The sequence below is a fragment of the Nipponia nippon genome, unplaced genomic scaffold (assembly GCF_047370975.1).
Source record: "Nipponia nippon isolate SJK-2023a ecotype South Korea unplaced genomic scaffold, ASM4737097v1 scaffold_9, whole genome shotgun sequence".
Taxonomy (NCBI): domain Eukaryota; kingdom Metazoa; phylum Chordata; class Aves; order Pelecaniformes; family Threskiornithidae; genus Nipponia; species Nipponia nippon.
Window position 1 is genome coordinate 37,175,007 of NW_028262413.1, and position 22,678 is coordinate 37,197,684.

Here is a 22,678-nt window from a genome sequence, read left to right on the forward strand (position 1 = left end):
TAAAATCACTAAAAGAGATGCTGTCAAGATTTCTTGTTTCTGCAGCGTAACAAAGGTGAGTTGCAGAACTGTGCAGGAAACACTGGGGCAGCTGGAAAACAATCAAGGAACCATTGGCAGGAGAAGGTGTTATACAGCAGCTTGAATGCTGAACCAACCCTACTGGACAGAGTCCTGACAGCTCCTTCTGAAATCTTTCTTCTCAGTTCCTCTCAGTATTTAAGGGCTGAAGAGAAAATACTCAAACCGTCCACTTAACTATAAACCGTACAATCTTGCACGCTGCCACCGGCATTAAAAATCACTCCCAACCTGCTGAAATAAGAGTGCCATTTACAACTGTAAAGCTCTGATTATATTTTGCCATAGTTACGCAACACGTGGAAAAAAACACTGTTCAACGTTTTGGCACACTAATAAATAAAACCCAGACATGGTCTATTAAAAATATCAAAGTAACCCTGTGCACAAGCTCCTTTTTATATAGTTATATTTGTTATGCAGAAGAAATCAAAGAGAGCTGAAATCTAATTACAGAAAATAACACAATTTGGGGTGAATTATTACAGTACATTTCCCTTCCAAAGCTATTATAGCTTCATATATGTTCCCTCCATATATGTTCCCATACATCAACGACAGTGCTGTCCAATCAGCAGTTTCAGCAACACCACTTGCTTCATTTTTTCTTCCAGATTTTGTAGCATCACACCTCAGTACAATGTTCTGCGGCTGCTAAAAGAAACACCACAGCACTTGCGTATACAAGAACACCCACATCATCGAATAATTCATTTGCTATTAAAACCCAGCTACAATTTGTGATGGCTTTTGGTATTGGATTATCTCTTTATTATCAGTCTTGGATTATTTGACAACAGCTGTTGAAGTGGGGGGTAAAAGAATGGAATGTCTTAAGTCAAGGCAGTTTTAGCAAACAAGACTTTTCAAATTAATTAAATGTGTTTTAATCATTTTAATAATGATTTAACATCCACTTCTGCATGTTTTGGCTATCAAAGTTACTTATTGACAGGATTATTCAGGTCAAGTCATTGGAAATATTCTAACTTGCTTTCTGGAGCCACACAATAATCTGACAGAGGTCCACTGCCACTTAAGATTTCTGAAGGTTTCTGTATTTCTGCCGTTCTTCCTTTGCACGAAGAATGAACAAACGGCAGCAGCACACCACCAAGAAGAAATCACCTGGGCACACAGATACACAACCAACCCTACCGACAATGCCTGAAACATAAGAATGCAGTTTATCACACTTTTAGCAAGAACACAAGGCCACAGAATAAACTAAAAAAAAAACTGTTTTATTGTGACATTTATGACATTGAACCCTTGTTGATATGAATGACTATGGGTACTCTTGACACGTTACATAATGTCATGGTGTAGGATGGCACTGATTGTCATCTGACTTTTGAGAATGTTTAATGGTCCCTACTGACCTCAGTGCATTTTGGCAAGTCACAGAAACTTTATCATCAGGTTTGTGTATACAGTTAACAAGTAGTTGGTCTTATAAGCACCATTACAAACCCTCACATTAAGGGTATTATTAATCTAGTTTACAAATGCTTCATTGATAAAAATAGCATGATTACAGTATACACACACTTAATTTACATGTAATGTATTATAGGCATAACTGAGATAAACTACTGAGCTAACTTTGGTTGATTGAAGTATTTAGACTGAATAATGGCAATTTTGGCTTCTAAGTTGTGTAAATATTACAGTGCATTTATAAATCTAGGTTGAAAATTTACTAGCACCAAATGGATATCATAAATGGCTGACCTAGTAAGTTGTAGTTGGAGAAGCGAAGTTTAAGAATTACAAAAATAGAGCTGTCCATCAGTTGAAAGCACATTCTTGTACCTCTGCTGAAATGATGACGTGTCTCAGCATCAGTGGCCAACTTCCAATGATAAAAGTCCCAGTTTTCAAGATTCAACATATCAAGGTAGCTCAGCTACACTTAAAAGCCTGAGAAAGTGGTTGTTTTGAGCTAGGGTATTCATCCTGTACCTTGTTTATGTAATAATATAATAGTGCTCGTTCATACAAATGTACTCATGTAAGATTGTACCTATGATATGGAGAATCTGATTGGGAGGAATATTCAGTCCTACCTATCTATCTTTGGTTTAATTATTTGGTCTTTGGTTGATGAATTAATGAAGTAATATCTGAATTTTCATTTTCAGGTTGTCTCCCAGCTCACCACTGAGGTAGTCTTTGTCATGTTTCTCTTCAAGCTGGTTAAGTTCCTTCTTTTTATAGAGTGGAATACTACTGATTTGTAATGAATAGTTTCCAGGCACTGGCTTCTTCTTTGTGAAATGAAGGTAACTTATCCCGTCCTTCTTATTGATTCTAAAGAAACCGTCTTCATTTCCGGAGTCAATTAAATATCGATTATGGTTTGTCAGTGTTGTGAGGGCAGGAAGCAGTTCCAGGATGCGATCTTTGTTACTGAGATCCGAGATGTTGATGGAGAAGACTGCTGCTTTCTCAACATCCCAGCTGGCGAGACTGATTGGTGGCTCCAGCTCCTGCTGATCCTGCACAAGAACAGATGACGTTAGTTGGCTTTGTCAGAGAGTGTTTCACATGTGCCTATGTGTATGTATTTCTTACCCGACTCATTCATCATTAATTAAATAATTTTTAAAGGAGGCTCTGTAATATCATCTGTCAAATCCACTACCATGGGCCTAGGACTTGTCAGGATCAAGTACGGTCTTTGTCACTGTCCCTGCGTGCGTAACAGGCACCGAAAGTTTCTGCGTGTGGTCCCACTGCCTGACAAACAAAGCCTCTCCGTGCTTCGAGTCCGCAACCAGTCTCCTACAAAGAGAGGAGCAAAGGCATACTCCTCCTCTCTGTCAGGGGAACCACAAGCTAATGTGAACAACGATGCGCAGAAGAGAGCGGGGTCTGTGGGGGAGGCACGACATTTAGGTGGGAGTTTTCTGCTTTGCAAGATTTGCTTTGTTTAGGCCTGGAGGCAGCGTGTCCCGCAGGTGCAGCGGGGTGCTGGAAAAGCAGCATTGCCCCTCACCTCCGAGTGGTCCTAACTGGGCTCACCGAGTCCCCTGTGCACGAGTCACGCTGCAGCGGCAGAATGATAACATTTCAGACAGCACATCAGTTGTAACACTGTGATTTAGAAAGCAAGGGAAGCTCTACGTCACCTCCGAGACAAATCTAGCACTAATCACAGACAGTGCTGAAACACACTGAAAAAACACAGTTTACGACCCCACTCTGCCCAAACTCAACCATCCACACTGTTCTGGGCAAAAGCACTCTCCGGTCGTCCTGTGTTAGCAGAGCACCACACACTGAGCACCTAACAGAAACAGCTAACAGGCTCCCAAATCCCCTGTATTTGTGCGTGGAAAAGCAAGCTTTTTGGCATGTACACATGAGCAGAGAGTACAGGTGACATTTCGCTCAGGGTAGCGACAGTGTGGCAATATTTACAAGTGTTCAGCATCTCTTGGTTATATTTAGAATGCAAGACGCACATTTGCATACCCAGACACATACTTTCAGCTGAATGACAAATACCTGCACAGTCTAGAGATCTGCCACGACCTGCTGCTTCTCTGGCCAGATCAGGGCAGATCCCTTCACCTGTAACATCACTGTCATCTTAGACTGGATGAAGAAGTGAGAAGTCAAATGACTGTGGACTTGGTGACACTTCTACAGGCTCTTTACAGTTTGCTGAAGTCTGCCTATAATTAATGCGAACAATAAGGTTTAAATCCTGTGACTTGTGCTGGACATTGGATTGGATGACCAGACTGGACAAGTCCGACTTTACATTACAAGAAGTTAAAGTAAGCCAATGTGGGACTCCCCAGGTAATGCAAGGAGTTTGAATTTTGCGCACGCGAGACTACAATAACATTACACATTACAAGATCGTGCTTCCGTCACGACTTCTGCACTCATCCTGGGAGGTGTGGTGCTGGAAGCCCAGCTGAAGAACAAACAGAATTACAACCACCTCCATCCCATTGTGTCTCACTGTTGTGGTCAATTCAGAACAAACCCCAGCAGGGGGAGTCTGGTGAGGGCTCTACTTTAATGCTTTTTTGAGAAACGTTTGCTAAGAACTAAAGGAAAATACCTCCCCCAAGGATGAGTGAAAAGTGAGCATCGCCATAGATGATAAGCACTTCACTGACACAATTACCCCACTCGGAGGCAAATGGAAACCTGCCTGTGTCCCCTGTGACTTCCTAGCAATGACAAGTGAAGCTCTGCCTCCTGTTTGCTGCCTGGGCCGGTGGTAAGCACTGTGCGCAGCCTCACTGGCAGCCTTGGCCCCAGGATGGCAACCTGGGTGGCTGACTGCAAGGGTCTGGACAAGCCCGAGGAAGGGCTGCAGCCCTGGACTCCCTCCAGGTGAGGTGTTCATGTCCAGAGCTCTGTGTTTGCTTTGGAGAGGGCTCCAGCCCCAGACACACAACAACGCAGTGCTGCTTGGCAGGGTCCACATCCACCCCGACCAACATGTCCTGCCTTTCTGGCCACAAGGTCACACAAACGTTTTACACACCTGCCATCCTCTGACATCAAGAGCCTGCTTTGCTGGTGAGTGGACTGCTCTCTAGACAGCTGGATGGGCACTTATTTTAGTGTTTCATGTGACATAGATATTTGGTTTGCAGGGGCTTTGCCTAACGACAGTGAACAACTGCAGAAAGCCCCCACACAGACTACTTGATTTCCAAAACCAGCTCTTTGGTCTACTTTGTTCAGGGTGTACCTTTTTCCTGTGGGATTGTCTCTTGGCACACCTCCTTCTGAGACTGGCTTTCACAAGACAACCGCAAACCCTTTCCCCCCAAAAGAGTCAATTACCTCTGCTTCATTTGCAGTTTCATTAGTGCTTCTGCGCTTCCTTCCTCTCTTGGGATAGCCATTGATTTTACATTCATAACAAGCTTCTGGAGAGAGGGAGTTGTCATCTACTTCTCCACTGAGTGAAAGCTCTTGTCCTTGACCTTTGCCTAGCCCCACTCCAGAAACACAGTGTCTGAGGAAGGAAGAAATTAAAAATTAATTCCAGTGAGACATAGATCTTATTGAAAGCTGAATTTGGGGGACTGTGAATACAAATAATAAGGCAATTATGTTGCACTCATTTCCTAGGAAAAATTTCTGCTGAAGTCAACAGGTAAAATTCTCACTGAATCACAATGCAGCTACCTCTGATTTCAAGAACCTGGCTCCATAAGGCTTTCCCTAAGAGAGACCTGCCAACATTTAACAGTTTTAAAAACACAGGCTTAAGCTCTGAGAAGTTGTTAGTCATTTCTGTCATCCAACCTGGAACACATTAAAAGGGACCGATTTTCAGAAACTGCTGAAAAAATCTGAAAAGTGAGGTCTTTCATAATGTATCCCAAAGCTTTTAGTCACTTCTAAAATTTAAGCCACAATCTTTCTGCTTTCCATTTGAGTTGCTTGGTCCTACATGATGCACAGCCCTAACACTCCCACTGGGGCAAGTGAAAATTGTTTTTCTTGATAAAGCAGACATTTATTCAAAAAAGCATTCACTTGGAACACAGGAGAATATGGAACATACAAAAACATAAGAGCATACAGAATTGTTATTCCAGTCCGTGGGTGAAGCCACTTGTATAGTATCATTTGTCTTTGGAGCGGGCAGGGGGTGTTATTATTTATTTGATTTTTAAAGGAGACAAGTGATACACCACAAATCACAGTGAGGGGTGGGAGCTCCCAAGTGGCAAGCTGAGAGAACTTGGCTAGCTGCTGGAGCGTGCAGGAGAGAGGTGAAAGCAGCAGCTGAAAAGAGATGACTGAACCCGATAGCCCTGACCAAATTTCATTAAGCATTGATCCCATGTTGCTCCCTTCCCTTGGTTACCTTTCCCCTCCCTTGTCTCCAAAATCAGCAGGTGCATCCAACTCTGTAGCATCTCCACAATCCTATCCCTCTCTCATTGGTGACAATCCCCCTGGTTCTGCTGCTCCACACTACAGAGAAGGGAGCGGATTATGTCCCCTTTATGTCTGTTAGTTTAAAATGAGAATCCCTTACCCTTGTCCTATTCTGAAGTAACCAGGTGGACATCCACAGACATAGCCACCTTCAGTATTTGAACAACCATAACTGCATGGGGCTTGTGCAGAACCGCATTCATTGATATCTTGACAACCTCCACTAAACTGTTCATACTGAAATCCGGTAGGGCACATACATTTATAGCTTCCCAAAGTATTGTGGCAAGATGCTCCTCCACAAATGTGTGCACTGAGACATTCATTTTCATCTGGAAAAGAAGCAGAACATACCACGTTAACTTTTACTCTCAGGTCTAGTCCACCCTACCCCTTCAGAAAAGTCGTGCTTGACTGTTGCTAAACATGCTGCCACATCAGACAGACAGAAATGGAGAACAGGGCTTGGCCTCGCCCTTGGCTAGGGCAGCGGTCACTAGGAGATGACTACAACCATACAACAGAGCAACATTTGGGCTACTCTACAGAAGATGTTTCATGCCACGTCAGCTCATGCTCTGGAGACCAGAGAAGCAGAGGAGGCAACTTTTTTTTTTGTTCCAGAAACAACCGAGAAGAATAAAACTTTGTACAGCCAACAATCTGGTCCAGTTATCCCATGTTCATAATGCTATTCAACATTAAAGGAAAAAGAGTAAGGAATTAAGCTCTGACACCTTTCCTAGGCACTGAAAATCCCTCCCTACACACTCACATTTAAATATGAGGGACAGGTAAGGTACAGGAACAAGTAGTAAAGTGAAAATAAAAGCAGCTGTAGATACAAAAGACTGCCACATTCTGAGCCAGCCCTTTTCCAAACTTCCAAAGTGCGGCACTGTAGGAGTTCGAGGTCAGTTCAGGCTTGTTTACTGTAAATGGCTGGTTGTTTAAATGTAGTTGGTCTCAATTTTTTTGTCTGATGTGGAAAATCGCTTTGAAACATTCTGAACACTATTGTTCCCTGTTTTCTGTGATAAAGCAACTGCACATGCTCATGGCGTGTCTGTGCACATGCATAAGAAATGCCATCTGGACACTGTATGGATAAAATCTGAAGCACAGAGCAGCATCTCTGACCTAAGCATCCAGGTTACGGGAGAATAAGTACTAATTCAGAGCATTATTGTCTTTTTCCAAACAACGTGGCTGTTTGTTCTTTGTCTAAAAGCAATGCCTTTGCTTCTTGCAGCCTGATTTACGGCATGGTGCACTACAGAATTGCCTGGGCAGGGGATGCAGTCACACACAGCATAAGACAAGGGAGGAACCAAAGCATTCTTCAGTGATTATCTAAGTATGTGTTGCAGTAACATCAAAAGTCCCAGAACACTTCATTAAATAAGCTAAAAAAGGCACAATCTGTTTGCAGAGTTGGGATTGCCAAGGAATATGAAGGAATTGTCACAGAAAAACCTATTACATGGATTCTTCCCCTGTGGTACACCCAGGAGAGCTAGATAAGTATCTTAAGTATATACAGTTACAGATGTTACAATGTGAACATGTGGGGACCACAAGGTATTAAAACCTGGAGCCGAATTCTGTGTCACCAAAGCCTGTAGGAGTTTTGCCATTAACTCAGAGCAATGTTTCAATATTTGTTGTACCTAACACAGCAATTATGTCAACATCATAAATGCACGTCTGGGCCACAGAAAGTTACTGCACCAAGAGGAGATACACTCACTTTGCCTCGCTCCACAGCGGCAAGCGTGGACACTAGTGAGGTTAGTTCCCATATTTCGGGTGATTGTTGGAAGAAAAAATATGAAGAAAAGTGAAAAAAACAGTTACGGGAGCCTCGGACCCTGCATGAGCTGTGCTGTCAGGCACCAGCCTTGCCCTCCCGCGCTCTGTGCTCTGCAACACACACCTGTCGTGCTCAGCTTCAGCAGGAAGGAGAGAGACCATGAGGACGGAGGAAACCAAGCCTCCTTCCCTGCAGTTTTGGGTTTCTGCCTGGACCGCCCCACGTCCAAGAAGATGGAAGTGGTAGCTGAGTCCTTCCCCAGTTGTGGCTTTCAGTGTAATTTTCCCTGGTGAAGTACCTGGTGATCAGTATTTGTGGTGCCAAGGTTGAAGCCTTTCTTTCAGTGAGGGAAATACCAGGGCTTGTGCATTTTGAAACTGATATTACCTGTATAAAATCTAAACAGTAGTCAATGGGCCGAAAAGCTGGAATAACAGTGTACACCTGGTTTGGAAACATACTTAGTTAAATGCTGTCACCCAGGAATACTTGGAAACAGCCAAGATGTTTCACAAAACTGAGAGCTGCACTTTTCCAGATTCCACAATGTCCTCCAACAGCCAGATGTGGCAGTGCTGGGGTTTGTTTTGTTTTGTTTTGTTTTGTTTTTTACCCTCCTGCAGATTAAATTCTAATTTAGCTCTAAGCTCTACTAGTTTAATTAATATTCAAAACCACCATATGTTTGTGCTCCCTCCTTGTTCTCTTGTATGTTAGAGACATAGAGTACTGGAGCACAAGCAAATGTCACAGCAAGGACTGCACAAAATATCAGGAGGTTTGGTAAGCATAATTAAAAGCAGGAGACCTCCCTAAAGCACCACAGTGATAACAAGCAAAGGCATTTTTATGTTTCTGAAAGCAAAGCAAGCCAAACAGTTATGAAGCCCTTCGTTCTCAAAGGGGTCATCAAACACATCTCCAGGTATCCACACAAGACTAGCTTGTACAAAGCCCATTAAATGTGACTAAAAATGCACATAACTGTCGCTAGAGGAAAAAAATTACCCATGTTTCTCTTGTTTGAATATGCTACATGCTACACTGCTGAAATGTGCATAGACTTTTCCCATGACTTCTGCAGAGGACCCACTTCAGCATCAGCGCTCTGCATATGCAGCCCCATCTACAAGGGCTCAGGGATAGAACCAAAGTTTAGATAGGGAAGAAATAAGCATTTTAATGCACCAGTGTATTTTCTTCTTAACATAAATAAAGAGCACTAGCATTTGTTATTTGTAACCAGAATTGTCCTGTAAGTACTTGTTATAAACTCTATCCCAAAGTTGCAAGGAAGCATCTTTAGACCGACAGCAGCAGCTTTCCTCAAATATGACAAATGGTTAATTCTATACAGAGAAGAGGCTTAAACACAGCAGCCTTCCTGTAGGTGTTGTAAGAATGATAAAAGCACAGATCAAGTAGGATTTTAATAGAGTTTTAGATGCTTTTGCCCAGAAGTTTATTTTACAACTTAATAACCCAAACTTGTAGTTCTGAGTCTGCCAGGGTCAACTCACCACCAGCTGTCAGACAGGACACAGGACTTGTGTCTGAGCAGAGACTTTTGCACGGCTGAGTAAAATTTCCTTTGTTCACATCGCAAAATACAAGAGTAACACAAGTTCCCTCACAGTCAATACAATTTCTAGCAGCCTCAAGGATAATTTAGTGCTTAAACACTTGTTGAACCAGGACATAGGTTACTGGGTGCTTCCTATCAACTCTGCCTTTCACAGAAGTGCACACTTGTAATGAAACTCTGCTGAACTTACTAAATTATAACCAGAAAAAGAAAATACAGCAAACAGCACCATTACCCTTCACTTCTTCCTGCTATCAAAGGTAACATGCATTTTAATGTACGAATTTTAAAAAGTGACTTGCCAACACATTGGTTCCATTGGTAATGCTGGAGATAACCTTGTGGGCAGCTACACCTGTACCCTCCAATTATATTTTGGCAGCCATGCTGACACCGGTGGTTTCCATCACATTCATCAACATCTAAAAAGGTGAGATACACACTGAGTTTTGGGAGAAAAGCTCAAATTATGCTATAATTGAAAAGTATGTTACAAATAATCATATATATTCATATATCATATAGAGAGGTATATTTCAGGATCTTCCAAAAACCTGACCAGTCCTGGGAGACCACTTCAGGCCTTTCAGGTTTGGATTTCTGGCTCCACAGCAAGTAGCAGGGCTGAAAACCACTGAAAGCTCAAATTCAGCCACAATTTTCAGAGTTTTTGCATTCTGCTATGGAGCAGAGAGCAGAAAGCCATTTATATATGGGACTCCCAAGGCTTTCCTAAGGCTCCCAGCTCCACAGCAGATAGTCCCTTGCTTTTACCCAAGCATCCAACCCAGGAATCCCAGGATATCTCTTTTCAAAGCAAACCAAACTCCATCCCAGGATAAAGCTCTAGGGACCCAGAGGAATAAAGTCTGCAGCCCTTGAACCTTCTCTTTAGCAGGTCGCCTTGGAGATGCAAGACTTCCTGTCCTTGGTGAGTCCCTCAGAAATCCATGCAGGATTCAACAGAAGTTCACTGAACTCACAATGCTTAAACTAAAACATTCCAGGCTAAATTGAAGTCTTCTCAGAAAATATCTGTCCAGCTCTTTAGCGTCCTGCAATACATCTATTTATTCAGGCCCATGGAGAGAAATACTGCCTTATTGCTAAATTTCCATACCCCACCCCCCTTCAACCTACACATGCTTACTCCATAGGTCCCTCCTTGGATGGCAGTAGGGCTGAGAGAAGATGAAGGAAAGCAAGAGAAGGCCAAGTTAAATGCACTTTGTCTTGTACCTACCTTCACAGCTAAGCCCAGTTTGATCGAGTGAGAAGCCACGTTGACACTCACAAACAAAACTTCCTGGTGTATTCTGGCAAATGCCCTTCGCCCCACATAAATTGATTTCAGTAGCACACTCATTATTATCTGAAGGAAACCAAAGCCCGAGTGTTACTTTTTATTCCTTATTGTGATCATCATCATTTAGCAATGCTGACAACGAACGTTTGTGACAAGAGGTAAAGCAACATCAGTAACATGGCTGTCATACTGCCCTCTCCATTTTTTTTACTTTGCACTACAGGAGGAGAGCTTACATTACCTTCTTCATTTGAAAACACTAACAAGAGCTATAGGAAGGGAAACACTCCTTTTCTTCACCAAGACTATGGAGTTTGATGTTCTAGTCTTCAAACCCCCCTGAATTCACATCCATACCACAGGATCATCAGACTGCCACAAGCAGGATCCAACTTGCAGAGCAGAGAGAGTGTTCTGCAGGAAGTAGTTTTGTTTAACATTTCCACAGACATAATGGCTATGTGTTTAAAGGACAACTGCAGAAATGCATGTTTCATGCTTACTGTTTAAAGAAGCCTTGACATGATCTCTAATGTGTGTCCTGCAATGAACTACAAAAACAGAAGCATAACTATTTTTTTGCTCAATGGGTAAGAAAGGGTAAGGCAAGAATTAAAAATTGGTGGCTTTACTGTCCGATTCTTGCAAGTGCAAAATCCAAAGACATAGATTATGAAAACAAGGGAAGGTAGGAGGGAGGGCCTCTTTGCATCTTCTGCTCTGGTGGGACTGGGATCAGGACCTGGCTTATGTCCCCATTTGGTTTCTCAGGAAGCCAATTTCACCTCCTTGCTACTTTGCTTCTGCAATAAGAGTCAGTAATAAATCCCAAATCTGTGTCTACATTCCCACATCACTTACCAATGCAGGCTGTATGATGCTGAGTGAATCCAGGAGGACATTTACAAGTGAAACCCCCAATAGTGTTGACGCAAAGGAACTGGCAGTTGTGCTGCTTTGTTGCACATTCATCAAGATCTAAAAAAACCAAGAAAACATCTTTCACTTATGTTCCCTGTGGATGATCTGACAGTCCAGCTGGACTTAGAGAGAAGTGATGGCAAATAAATAACATCAAATAAAGTCTTTCGAATCTACATCTCACTTTCCAGGCTGGTTTCCAGTTCCTCTCACATGAAGTCCCACACGTAATGAATGAGAGTTTGGAGCTGCACTAGTGTCCATGCTAACACTGGATTACAGCACCACTCTCATCTGTCGGAAAGATGCTGTTATATAATAAATGCCCGCTCGCACTGCAGTCAATAAATGGGAAGTCACCATCTTCATGAGAAGCAGTGGCAGATTGCAAAACAGTATTGCACTGAAGCATGCTATTACTCCAAAAGAAATATTTAAATGCTAATGACAAAGTGCACTGTCATTTCCCATGCTAAGTTTAGAATTGCCGCTCTAACTTGTCCGGTTTCAGTCAGATCTTTGCTACCAAGATACATAAATAAATGAAATTATAATGAGCATTTCAAAACCTCTTATTCAGCATACTGCAGAGGTGGTAGGTTAAAACTGTTGATGCTGGAAAATGCACTGCAAACCATGCTCATCTTCACATCCATTCAGATACATTTATCACTGAAAAATATGGCTTAAACTACCATGCTTACCAAACTAAGACCAATCATTGGTTACGAAGTCTTTTAAGATCTGCTGCCATCAGCCTGCAAAAATTCCTGTGGATCTACTGTTCATCCAGATTATCAAAGAACTAACTGAAACACCAGCTCCATCCTGTGCAGGCCACTTCCACTGTCTTTAGTAGAAATACTCACATGAATCAAGGATATACATATTTACATCATTTAAATGTTCTTGGATTGGTATTTGCCTGTGAAGCACAGAGTTTCTGCAGTAAATTCTTTTCTTGATTTTTACCTTTGCAGCTTCTCCCATCTTCTTGCAGGATGTACCCTTTCGGACATGAACACTGGAAGCTCCCCTCTGTGTTTTTGCAGATGAAATTGCAAGGTTTTGGGGACTCATTACATTCATTCAGATCTAGAAGAAGCAAAACCAGATACCTTAGTGCTGATAAGCAAGACTTGTGATAATATTTTTCAAAATGCTCAGGAGATATCAGGAGGAAATCAAAATCCCCAAAGCATTCTAACGAATGACATTTTCTTTTCTCATTTTTCAAAATCTTGGTATTTCCTTCTTCAAGTCTTCTCTTAGTAAAGTAATAAACTTTATATACATACACCACAATGAAAACCTACCTATGCAAAGAGTGCCAGTTATATCTGTAGTATAGCCAAGGTTGCAATGACAACGATAAGATCCCCTCTCATTGATGCATTCCCCGTTACGGCAGACATCATGAATAACCTTGCACTCATCAATATCTGCAATTAAGTGAGAGTTAGTTCACAATGGAACAAGAACTGATTTTATACAGCTTCAATAGATTATTGTGACCTGACATGAAAAAAACCCACACCCTACATAAAATCAAAAAATTACATAAAATAATGAAATGTTGCACAGATTAAGAAGAAACATTAAGTGGAAAAATATGGAATAGAGCATTAATCTAACTTTCAAACGTAATGAACAAGCCTGAAGTGGAAGCAAACAACCACAGCTGATCATATATTAGCCTCCATAAATCGAACACTACTTTGCTTTCATGTACACAAGTAGCTCTTAATCTGTCCCTACAACACACTCAAACATGAGAGTGCAAATTCCCATTCGAGTGCATGTCAATCAAACAGCATGCAAAATAACTATCTGCCAAGTTGGAATGGATACCTTTGGCTATGCACCCTCCTCCCAAAGGACTGTACTCTCTCAACATGAAAACTCTCAGAAAATTTTGACTAATACCCAAAATATTTAGGACCTCACAGTGTTCAAATATGCAAAAAGAAAGAGTTTATAATTTATTACTAAATTTGACATTGTGTAAGAGAGCCTTTAATAGAATAAAGTCAGTACCTGCTCCATTAGACATGTATCCTCGGCCGTGAGGGCAAAGCTTCTTGAAGGCCACGGTGCCTGGGAAGGGGCAGACCTCACAGTTTTGCCCCCAGCCTCGGCCACCATCACAGCAGCATTCAGACTTGGTGACAGAGTTCCTGTTGCTTGATCCAATTTGACACATACTTTGTAAGACTTCAGTGAAGCAGTAGCCCTCCCTGTTGTCTGGAAGACAAATTATGCATCACAGAGAATCCTAATGGTGACGACCTCCAGAAGGTCATGAGATATTAGGAATTTAGTCAGAAATATAAAAGAAAGGGCATACTTCACCCTGGGACTGTGGAACTGAGAGTGAAAGACTACCAGCAGTAAGAAAGAGAGCACGATGTCTAAGGGAAACAAAGAAGACAGGAAATTTAGCAAAAGGTGGAAGACAAGTTACATTATGCTTATAAAAATACATGTTTCTGTCTGAACCCAGAGGAGGACTGGCTGAAAACGAGGACCAAAGAAAAGGCAGAATAATTCCCGGCCGACTGAAACCACCGAACAGTCAGCTTTCACAGCGAGTCAACCCAACTGGACTGACTGAAGCAGGCATATGGTTAGCATGGGAAGATTGAACTTGCAGGAGGGCACCTACTTACAAAGGCCCCTTCCCGAAGGCATGTGAATTCAAGAGCATGTTTACTCACTATGCATTTCTAAGTTTAAGTTCAACCACAGTTTCTGCTGTCAGAGCGATAGTTCATTAGGGTGTTAATGTGTGACTTACCAAGGCATTCATTCTGGGTGTCACTGACAGTGAATCCCTCGTTGCATTCACATCTGTAACTTCCCACTGTGTTTACACAACGGCCATTCTCGCAGATCCCAGGTTTGGTCTGACATTCATTCTCATCTGTGTTTTTGAAATGATATGACAAAAATCAAGTCCATTAAGTGGATTAATGCAGGTTAGAGAAGTTTGTATGGAGTTCTTAAGCTGTGCATTCTGCCTGGTTAAACTTGCATAATATCTTTTTTTTTAATAAAAAGACTCTTTTATTCAGTTTTCAGAGGAAAGATGACCATCTAGCTCACAACATTGTACATTTTGTTACTACGTTTTCTCTGCAATATATTCCTCACTGGTTTTCAAAATTTTTCATAGGTACAGCTGCACTTCTGAATGCCATCCAAAGTCTAAAAACAATTCAGATCTACTCTCATTCATGCTAACAGAGATAAACAAGGTTAGAGCAATGGGCCCAATTTTCTGCTTTCTTCATTCAGAGCAATTCAGCAGCAGCAGTACAAACTGATTGTAAAGACAGCTACATCCAGATTTTCTACTTGTTGCCCACATGTGTGCGCACCTGAACAGTGAAGCAAAGTGTGTATAGCACCAGTAGATCCATTACACAGGTAGCTGTGCAATTCTTCCTCCGAGTTCCTTAACACTTTGTTAAATCCAAAATTTTCAGCTCTGCTGAGGAATTGTGTGTTTCAAGAGCTTCAACACTTCGGTGTTACTTACCCATACAGCCTTCCCCATCTGGTCTGCGCTGATAACCTGGTCCACAGATACACATATAGGTACCAATTAAGTTTTTGCACTCCATCTGTTTTGAGTCACAGTCATGAATTCCTTCTTCACACTCATTCTGATCTAAAACACAAGGTTTAGACTTCATTATATAGAGAGACAATCCTGGAAACTCACAACAGTAAATTCTGACTGGAATTTCAATCGTAATCAAACTCTACACATACTTTTATTGTGCTAAACTAACCATACGATATACTAGCCTAGAGCAAATTGATTTCTCCCAAATGCCCATTTTCAGGGCATGACAAAACTGTATCATCTGATATGACCTCACTTTATGTAGATGTATAAGTTTACGGGCAGGACAGGGCTAATACAATCAACTGCATAATGCAAACCATAGAATTTCATTCCAAATTCTTTCTGACTCAGTTACTTCCTGAGATTAAAACTCTGGCCCAATAGCGCAGTGAGTCAGAGCCCTACCCCTGCAGGAACTTGAAATCATTATCTCATAACTGCGAGAGTCTGGTAGGAGCTTTACCTCTGCACATTCTCCGGTCCTCTCGCAGAACATACCCCGTGGGGCACTTGCATTCGTAGGATCCAAAAGTGTTCACGCAGCGGAAAGCGCAAAGCAGAGGGTTCTGAATGCACTCGTTGACATCTGGATTTGGAGCGACAAAGACCATGGTAGAAGTGAAACATGCTTTTGTAAAACTCGGCAGACTTGAGCGCACAGGTTTTAGGTATGGGCAATACCACAGATCCCAGTTTACTGAGGGCTAAATTTTAATAGCTGGGGACCCATGGTTCTACTCATTATGGATATAGGAGCAGGCACCAGGGATGCCAGGATGTTTGCACAGCTACCTGAAGTTTCAATATCTTCAATGGCAAGCAGCCAATGGAAATAATTTCCAGATCTATGCTGCCAAAATACTGAGTTAAAACCGTACCTTTTCCACATCTAGGCTCAGTTTTTATGACTGGTTATTTTTAAATTCTAGATGCACTAATTCAGCTTCTTTGTACGCTGAATTCCATAAAACAATATGCTTACTAGAAACATTATTTTGAAGTGCATTTACGTACACTCTGTGCTACTTGAGTAATTACTGCTATGTAATGATGTTTATACACTCTGCTAACTCCTCCTCTGCAATTTGAGCTTTCGCCCAAATTCCACAGGGATGTGAATGAAGCTCTAACTGTATATAAACCTAATGCAAGCTGATGCAAAAATAGAAGCATTACTTTGTATGGGTTTGCAAACAAACAGATTGTGGCGGATAATATAGGAACAGCTGTGTCAGGTCAGAAGAGAGTGTCAGAATGTCCTAGGACATTCTCCTCTCTCTGGTTGTAACAGGAGTATTAAAAAAAAACATACCATGTATGCAGAGATCTTTCCCCTGATACAGCCTCTCAATTTAAGGACTTCCACAGCCAAAAGCCACAACCAAATTATCAAGCTTAATTCCTACTGATGGATTCCCACATAAATTTGTACAATCTCTTTCTGGGTCAATTTATATTTGTGGTCTCATTAATATTCTGCAGCAAACAGTTCCACAACTTAAGTAAGCATCATGCATACAAAAATGCTTGCTTTTGTTTGTCTAATATGTTCCCTCTGTTTTTGGTACCTTTACCACTTGCCGCTTTATAAATTTAAATTATGTATCTCTTCAAACACGTTTTCCACACTGCAAAATTCTAGTCTAATTCATTTTCTGCATGTCCCTTCCATAACTCTGATCTTCCTTACTCCTCCATTCTTTGTGCATTTTCAAATTTTTATTTTTGAGATGAGAGACCAAAGCATGAAAAATATTCAACATAGGGGTATCATGGTAATTGTCTAGTACTGTATTTATATTTTCTGTTTTGTTCCCTGTTTCTTCCTTAACAAACCCAAGCAGCCCATTTTCTATTTTCATCATACACAGTGACTCTCTTGACTCAAGGGTCATCTAGGAGGTAAGCAAAAACCATACACACAATAAGCAGCATTTCTGGGGACTGTTCTGGAGAGACTGTACCCCAACATGCTCCTCTCCAGGCAGTCCCTTAGCAGATACTACCTGAAGTCTGTTCACCCAACCTCCAGTTACAAAAAGGTACCACAGTTCAAGGTGGATACAGGAAGAAGGAACTTATCTTTCTGTTTCAGATAAAGATGCATTGTTCCAAATGTCCATATTTTTCTTTTTAAGCTGCTTTACTCTCCTCAATTGTTTCCGAAACCAGGAAACTTGTTTCAGCATACAACTTCAATGACAGTCCTTAACACATGGGAGTCTCACCTTCACAGGTCATCATCGGTCCAGGCTCAAATCCCTCAACACAGGTGCATTCAAAACCTCCCACCACATTCCTACAGGTTCCATTTCCACATGGGTTTCCAACAGCACATTCATCAGTGTCTGCAAGCAGTTAAATCAAGGCAAGAATACATAGTTATACTCATCCAAAAAGATATAAAATCTATGTTCTTGATGTACAACCAAAAAAATACAAAAATACAAAATCCAAGAACTTAAATTATTGATTTAGACTCACAGAGTCCTAGCATAATTTGGGATCGCTAGAGGTTACCTGGGCCAAACACTCAGCTAGAGCAGGACCAACTTGGAGCAGATTGCTCAGGCCCTGTCCTTACAGGTTTTAAGCACCAGTGGGGATGGGGACTCCACAACATTAGAATAACGTAACCCCACTACTCCTTAATGCCATACTTAACAATTCAAAAGATTCTTTAAAATGGATGATGAAACACACCTATACTTACCCACACATTGCGCTCCTTGTAGGATGTAACCATATGGACATTCACAGCGGAAAGATCCATCTGTGTTGATACACTGCCCAAATTTACAGTTATCTGGATCAAGGCACTCATCCACATCTTAACCAGAAATACAAATAACACAGTAAGTGCAATTGACTTCATGTGCTTTTAGACTTCTCTCAAAGAACAAGTGTTCTGGTGAGAAATACTCCTGAGATCACAAAAAAATACTAATATTTGAATTTTGATATATTAGGACAAAGGCACAGAATTTGTCTTGCAGGCCAGCTTTCAGAATGCAGAAAAGAAACTGATTCTAAATGTCAGATAAAAAACCTCTCCAACTGGGGCTACAGGGAGAGGAGCAGATATGAAAAGCAGTAGTCATCCAGCGCTCCTTAAATTAAAACTTTTGCCAATAAGGCTGAAGTGCTGTTTGTCTTGGGAGAGAACAGAATGTACCGAAGGGATCTGGGAAACTGTGGTTTGTACTTCTGGAGGATTAAAACCATTTACTGTAAACAGGCTACATGTATTGTATAAGAAAAGACAGGTATGCTATGTGACCCATTCTCTAGATCCTACATAAGTTTCCTAGCAAGTCTGCTCAGCATAAATTAAGCCAAATATGCTACTCTAAAAGAAGTTTAATTTCTGATATACGAGATATTCAAGCTTGAATTTAAAATTGGTATAAATAATTGAAAAAAAAAAAGTATAGAAATTTCCACAATTAGTGGCTTTTGGAAATAGTTGCAGAGGTGTTATTCTTAATTGAAAGGGAGAATGGGTTATAGGTAGAAAATGGCATACTCATGCAACAACGGCATTGCACAGTTCAGGCACCTACCAAGTCTTGCGTCACCAGGTCCAACAAGGATGCCAATTCCAAACGGACAAATCTGTCTGAATGCCTCTGTAAAAACAAAAATAAAACAAAAAAACCCCAAACAAACCATATGTTAAATTCTATCTTGGTGATCAGCATTACCCATGAGCTACACAAGTAGCCACTGATACCAATTCATCCTCCTTATGTTCAGATCTAGAAATATAGTATGTAAATGTGTAAACTTGTAATTGAATCTTACATTCATGTAAAAACTGTATGCTCAGTTTACGTTTCACCTGATCTCCTGCATGTATATATGTAAAATCCTGTGAATAATTACCACTATTTAACTTCCTTTAAGGAGCAAATTGATGCAATATTTCCATTTTAAAAGTATCAATACTAGTGACTGCATTCTTTTCTGTTGTAAATGAAAGATTTCCTACATTTTCTGAAGAAGACAGAATTTAATCTGTAGTCACCAGAGAGTGGCTCCTTAAAGTATGCCAATCTCTAGTTCTAGAATAAGTAATAATTTTCTTATAGGTAGGCTTAGAGTAAAATTTCTGGGTTCAGCTTAGAGCGAAGTCATCATTCAGTTTCCAAATCCACAAGGTTTTCTGTGTGATTTTTGAAGATTTGAAGACGATGTAAGTCTTTTGAGAACAAGTCACTCTCTATTTTTTGTTGCAGAAAGCATGTACTTCCTTACCTATGCAAATCACCTGGTATATTCTTGGCATTAGAAGAAATAAGAAATCATAAATTTCTGCTCTGGTGGACCAAAATGCAATGAGGATGCATGTAATCATAAAGGGCCTTCAGCTTTAGAAACTCATCTAGTTTTGAGTCTGACACACACACAAAACATACAAGTCTTGCAACTGAAACTAACCTTCCACCTCTCCCCTCTAAATCGTATCTTGAGCAGACAGATGGACACAGGACTGTAATTCAAACCATTTCAAGATGCTGCTGAGCATATTCTCTACTAACCATGCTCAGAACATCACAGAACCCTTGACAAGGTTTCACTTTTTCTTTTGCAAACTCAGTAGGCTGCAAAGAGGTTTACAGTGCAGCAGTACAATACAAATATAGATAAACAAATGTTACACTTTCTTTAGTTGAAACATATTAGCTGATCTTTGCTGAGGTTGAACAAAATAGAACTAAATGTAGATGCACACCTGCACTGAAAGCAACAAAGTGTCTGGCACACATGCCTAGGCTCTGAGTGGGAAACCCAGCCCTGTGCAGCTGGGCAGCACAAAACCTGCCTGTTGCTCAAGCCTTCAGAAGGAGACTCAGGTGGCACATGTGCTTGAGCTTACCAGCCTGCATTCAGACAGCAGATGATGGAGAACATGTGTGAGATGACAACCAAGTATTTTTTTTAAACAAAGAAACAATTCCACTGTCCATGACATGCCAAGATATACATTTCCTAGATTCAGATATCTTAAAGCTATTTCTTTTTTAAAAGATGAGAAAAATGGCCTTGATATCATCCTTTGAGAACAGTTTGGACTGTGAAAAATATACGTACTGACACTTCAAGGAAATGCTGCGATGTATACCATGCTTTTCGAACTGACTTTGGTTCAAATGCTCCAGGGCAACAGAATGAAACATGCACAGGCAATAAGCCTAGGAGGAATATGGCAACTAGCACATCTGATTCTCTTTTCTTTCCTTGGCTTTTGTGAGGACTGTCTGCAAAACATCTAAAGGACTTATTAATGAAATGAACTGTATTAATGTATTGCTGAAACCAGTAATGCTGTTAACCACATTTGTCAGCAAGAATTAAAGTCCGTTCAGCAACTTGCACCATGATGGTACAAAGGCCTGTTGACTTGCTTGACGCCTAGTTACTCAGTTACGAAGGATGCTAACAAAGGAAAGTGTTTCTTTAGCAACAGTCCAGGGAGGCTTTCCTTCATGAAGGCCTGTGTTTTGTCATTCCTTGCTATTTTTGCAAGTCATTCATATTGATAGGATTGCAAATTTAGATTTTTTTAATAACAAAATGTAGTCACAAAATGTAACAGGGTGATTTAGATGTGCATCTAGTTTGATTTTTGTTTTTTTAAATTAGATTTCATGTTTGTTGTGCCCCTTCTTATACTTATTTACAATAAGATGTATTCCATTTGTGTCTTGCAGGTATTTCCACTCAGAGTCTATCAAGGACCTACTACTTTCTGCTTTCAGTTGTGACACCTCCAGAGCAAAATACTCAGCACCTAATCATACTAAAAAACCTATAAGCAAACAACGAATATGCTTGAGACGGGACTATGCAAGGAATATGGTTGTCGAGAATGCAATGGCATCTGCTTTACAGAGAGCAATGACAATTGTTAAACACCTTTGGAAAATTATTTTTCCTAATTCCTTCTTAGAAGAATCCCAATCTTCTTTCAGTTCTGAGAGGCCATCATAACAGTACGGTAAAGCTAGTCAATACGCACCATCTGCTTCCTCTGGGCAGAGTTCACAGGGATCTCCCCATCCCTGTCCCTTCAAGGCACAGCAACACTCTTGTTTGGAGTGGTTTCGGGACTTCGGCACAGAACATTTTCCATCTTCAAATTTGGTAAAGCAGTAACTTACTCTCAGATCTGCATAGAGAAAAACTTGTTATGAGCAGTTAGGGTTACTTTGGCACAGTTTTCACTTAAGAGATGTTGACTGCAAAATTACAGGTGGCCCACCCGACAAAACACCCAACTTCCATCTGAGTCTGTCAAGAAGGACCATTGTTGTCTCTGACTGGGGAAGATCTGAAGGGGGAGGGGAGCTCTCTACCACAGTAAAGGAAAGCCATGGGATGGAGTGTCCTACTTCAGTCATGGGAAAGGAGGGGGTTTTCTCTTTTGTCCAGCAGAGATGGAAGGGCTGTACTCCCCTCTCATCCTCACTCCTCTTTGTAAAAACTGAATATTGGCTTAATTTGTTTATATTCCATTATTAGTAATAATCACTTGAGTCAAGAGATTTTAATCAACTTGCAATGATAATACTGTGTAGTGTTAAAATGAGAGGCAATTTTCAATAGCGCTCTCCTTCCTCATTCTTCCCTGAGGTACACACAAAGAAAGAAAACTGGCCCAGTGGCACTACATTTTACTTCCTTAAGCTGGGTAACCAGGATGCTGGAGCAGAGCTGAGATCACAGACCACAAGCATCCAGCAGGCAGAGAGCTGGCAGCTCCCTGCATTGGCAGGGGGACAGCAACAGGGCAGTTGTGGAAGCAGCTGCTCATCCAGTTTTCTGGCTGCAGCATCAATGCTGGGCAATGTCCAGATTTTACAGAAGTCCTAGGTAATGGGAAGTTTTAAACAAAACTTTGTTTGGCTTAAGATACTTGAAAAAAAATCCCAGTCTTCTTCAGGGGATGGGGGGAAGCACACTTAAAGTTCATACAGACAAGTGTGCATTTTCCTCTGACATTATGTATGAAACAGTGGTCTGTTTTCATAAAGGAGAAAAATAGGCTGTGGGTTTTTTTATGATTTTGTTTCTTGGGATTTTTTTGTGATTTTTTTTTTCCTTACCTGAAGAAAACAATACCCTCAGATGGAAGAAACCTCATTTATATAAGCTACAAAAGCACAGCTAAAACAGGCGTGCTGCTTTCTTGAAGTTAAGTAACTGTGCCAAACTGCATGGTGGTTTGGAGACTTGGATGAACCTTTACTGCAGGTTGGATTAATTTTTACCAAAAACCACAGTTTCATTTAGCCCACTGTGAAGTGAAGAGCTCACTATGGTGTCAACAAGCATCACCGTTCTGTGCCAAGCATAACTACAGAGGTCCTTATAAAGGTCTTACTCATCAGTGGTTCCCACTGTGCA

The 22,678-nt window shown here is 41.0% G+C and overlaps 1 protein-coding gene across 2 annotated transcripts in view; it reads right to left on the reverse strand.

The window, feature by feature from the left end:
• Positions 1-1,304: 1,304 nt before the first annotated feature.
• Positions 1,305-22,678, reverse strand: part of FBN1 (fibrillin 1) — a 158,040-nt gene continuing 136,666 nt past the window's right edge. For both annotated transcript variants that reach the window (XM_087743599.1, XM_087743600.1), the window contains 16 exons: positions 21,291-21,440; positions 18,832-18,897; positions 17,982-18,098; positions 17,497-17,616; positions 15,732-15,854; positions 15,176-15,307; positions 14,432-14,557; positions 13,672-13,878; positions 12,951-13,076; positions 12,607-12,729; positions 11,575-11,691; positions 10,651-10,779; positions 9,710-9,829; positions 6,110-6,341; positions 4,900-5,074; positions 1,305-2,582 (listed from right to left, as the gene is read on the reverse strand). In XM_087743599.1, the coding sequence (XP_087599725.1) occupies positions 2,193-2,582; positions 4,900-5,074; positions 6,110-6,341; positions 9,710-9,829; positions 10,651-10,779; positions 11,575-11,691; positions 12,607-12,729; positions 12,951-13,076; positions 13,672-13,878; positions 14,432-14,557; positions 15,176-15,307; positions 15,732-15,854; positions 17,497-17,616; positions 17,982-18,098; positions 18,832-18,897; positions 21,291-21,440 (2,453 nt within the window). In that variant the 3' untranslated portion in view covers positions 1,305-2,192. The remainder of the gene's footprint in view (positions 2,583-4,899; positions 5,075-6,109; positions 6,342-9,709; positions 9,830-10,650; positions 10,780-11,574; positions 11,692-12,606; positions 12,730-12,950; positions 13,077-13,671; positions 13,879-14,431; positions 14,558-15,175; positions 15,308-15,731; positions 15,855-17,496; positions 17,617-17,981; positions 18,099-18,831; positions 18,898-21,290; positions 21,441-22,678) is intronic.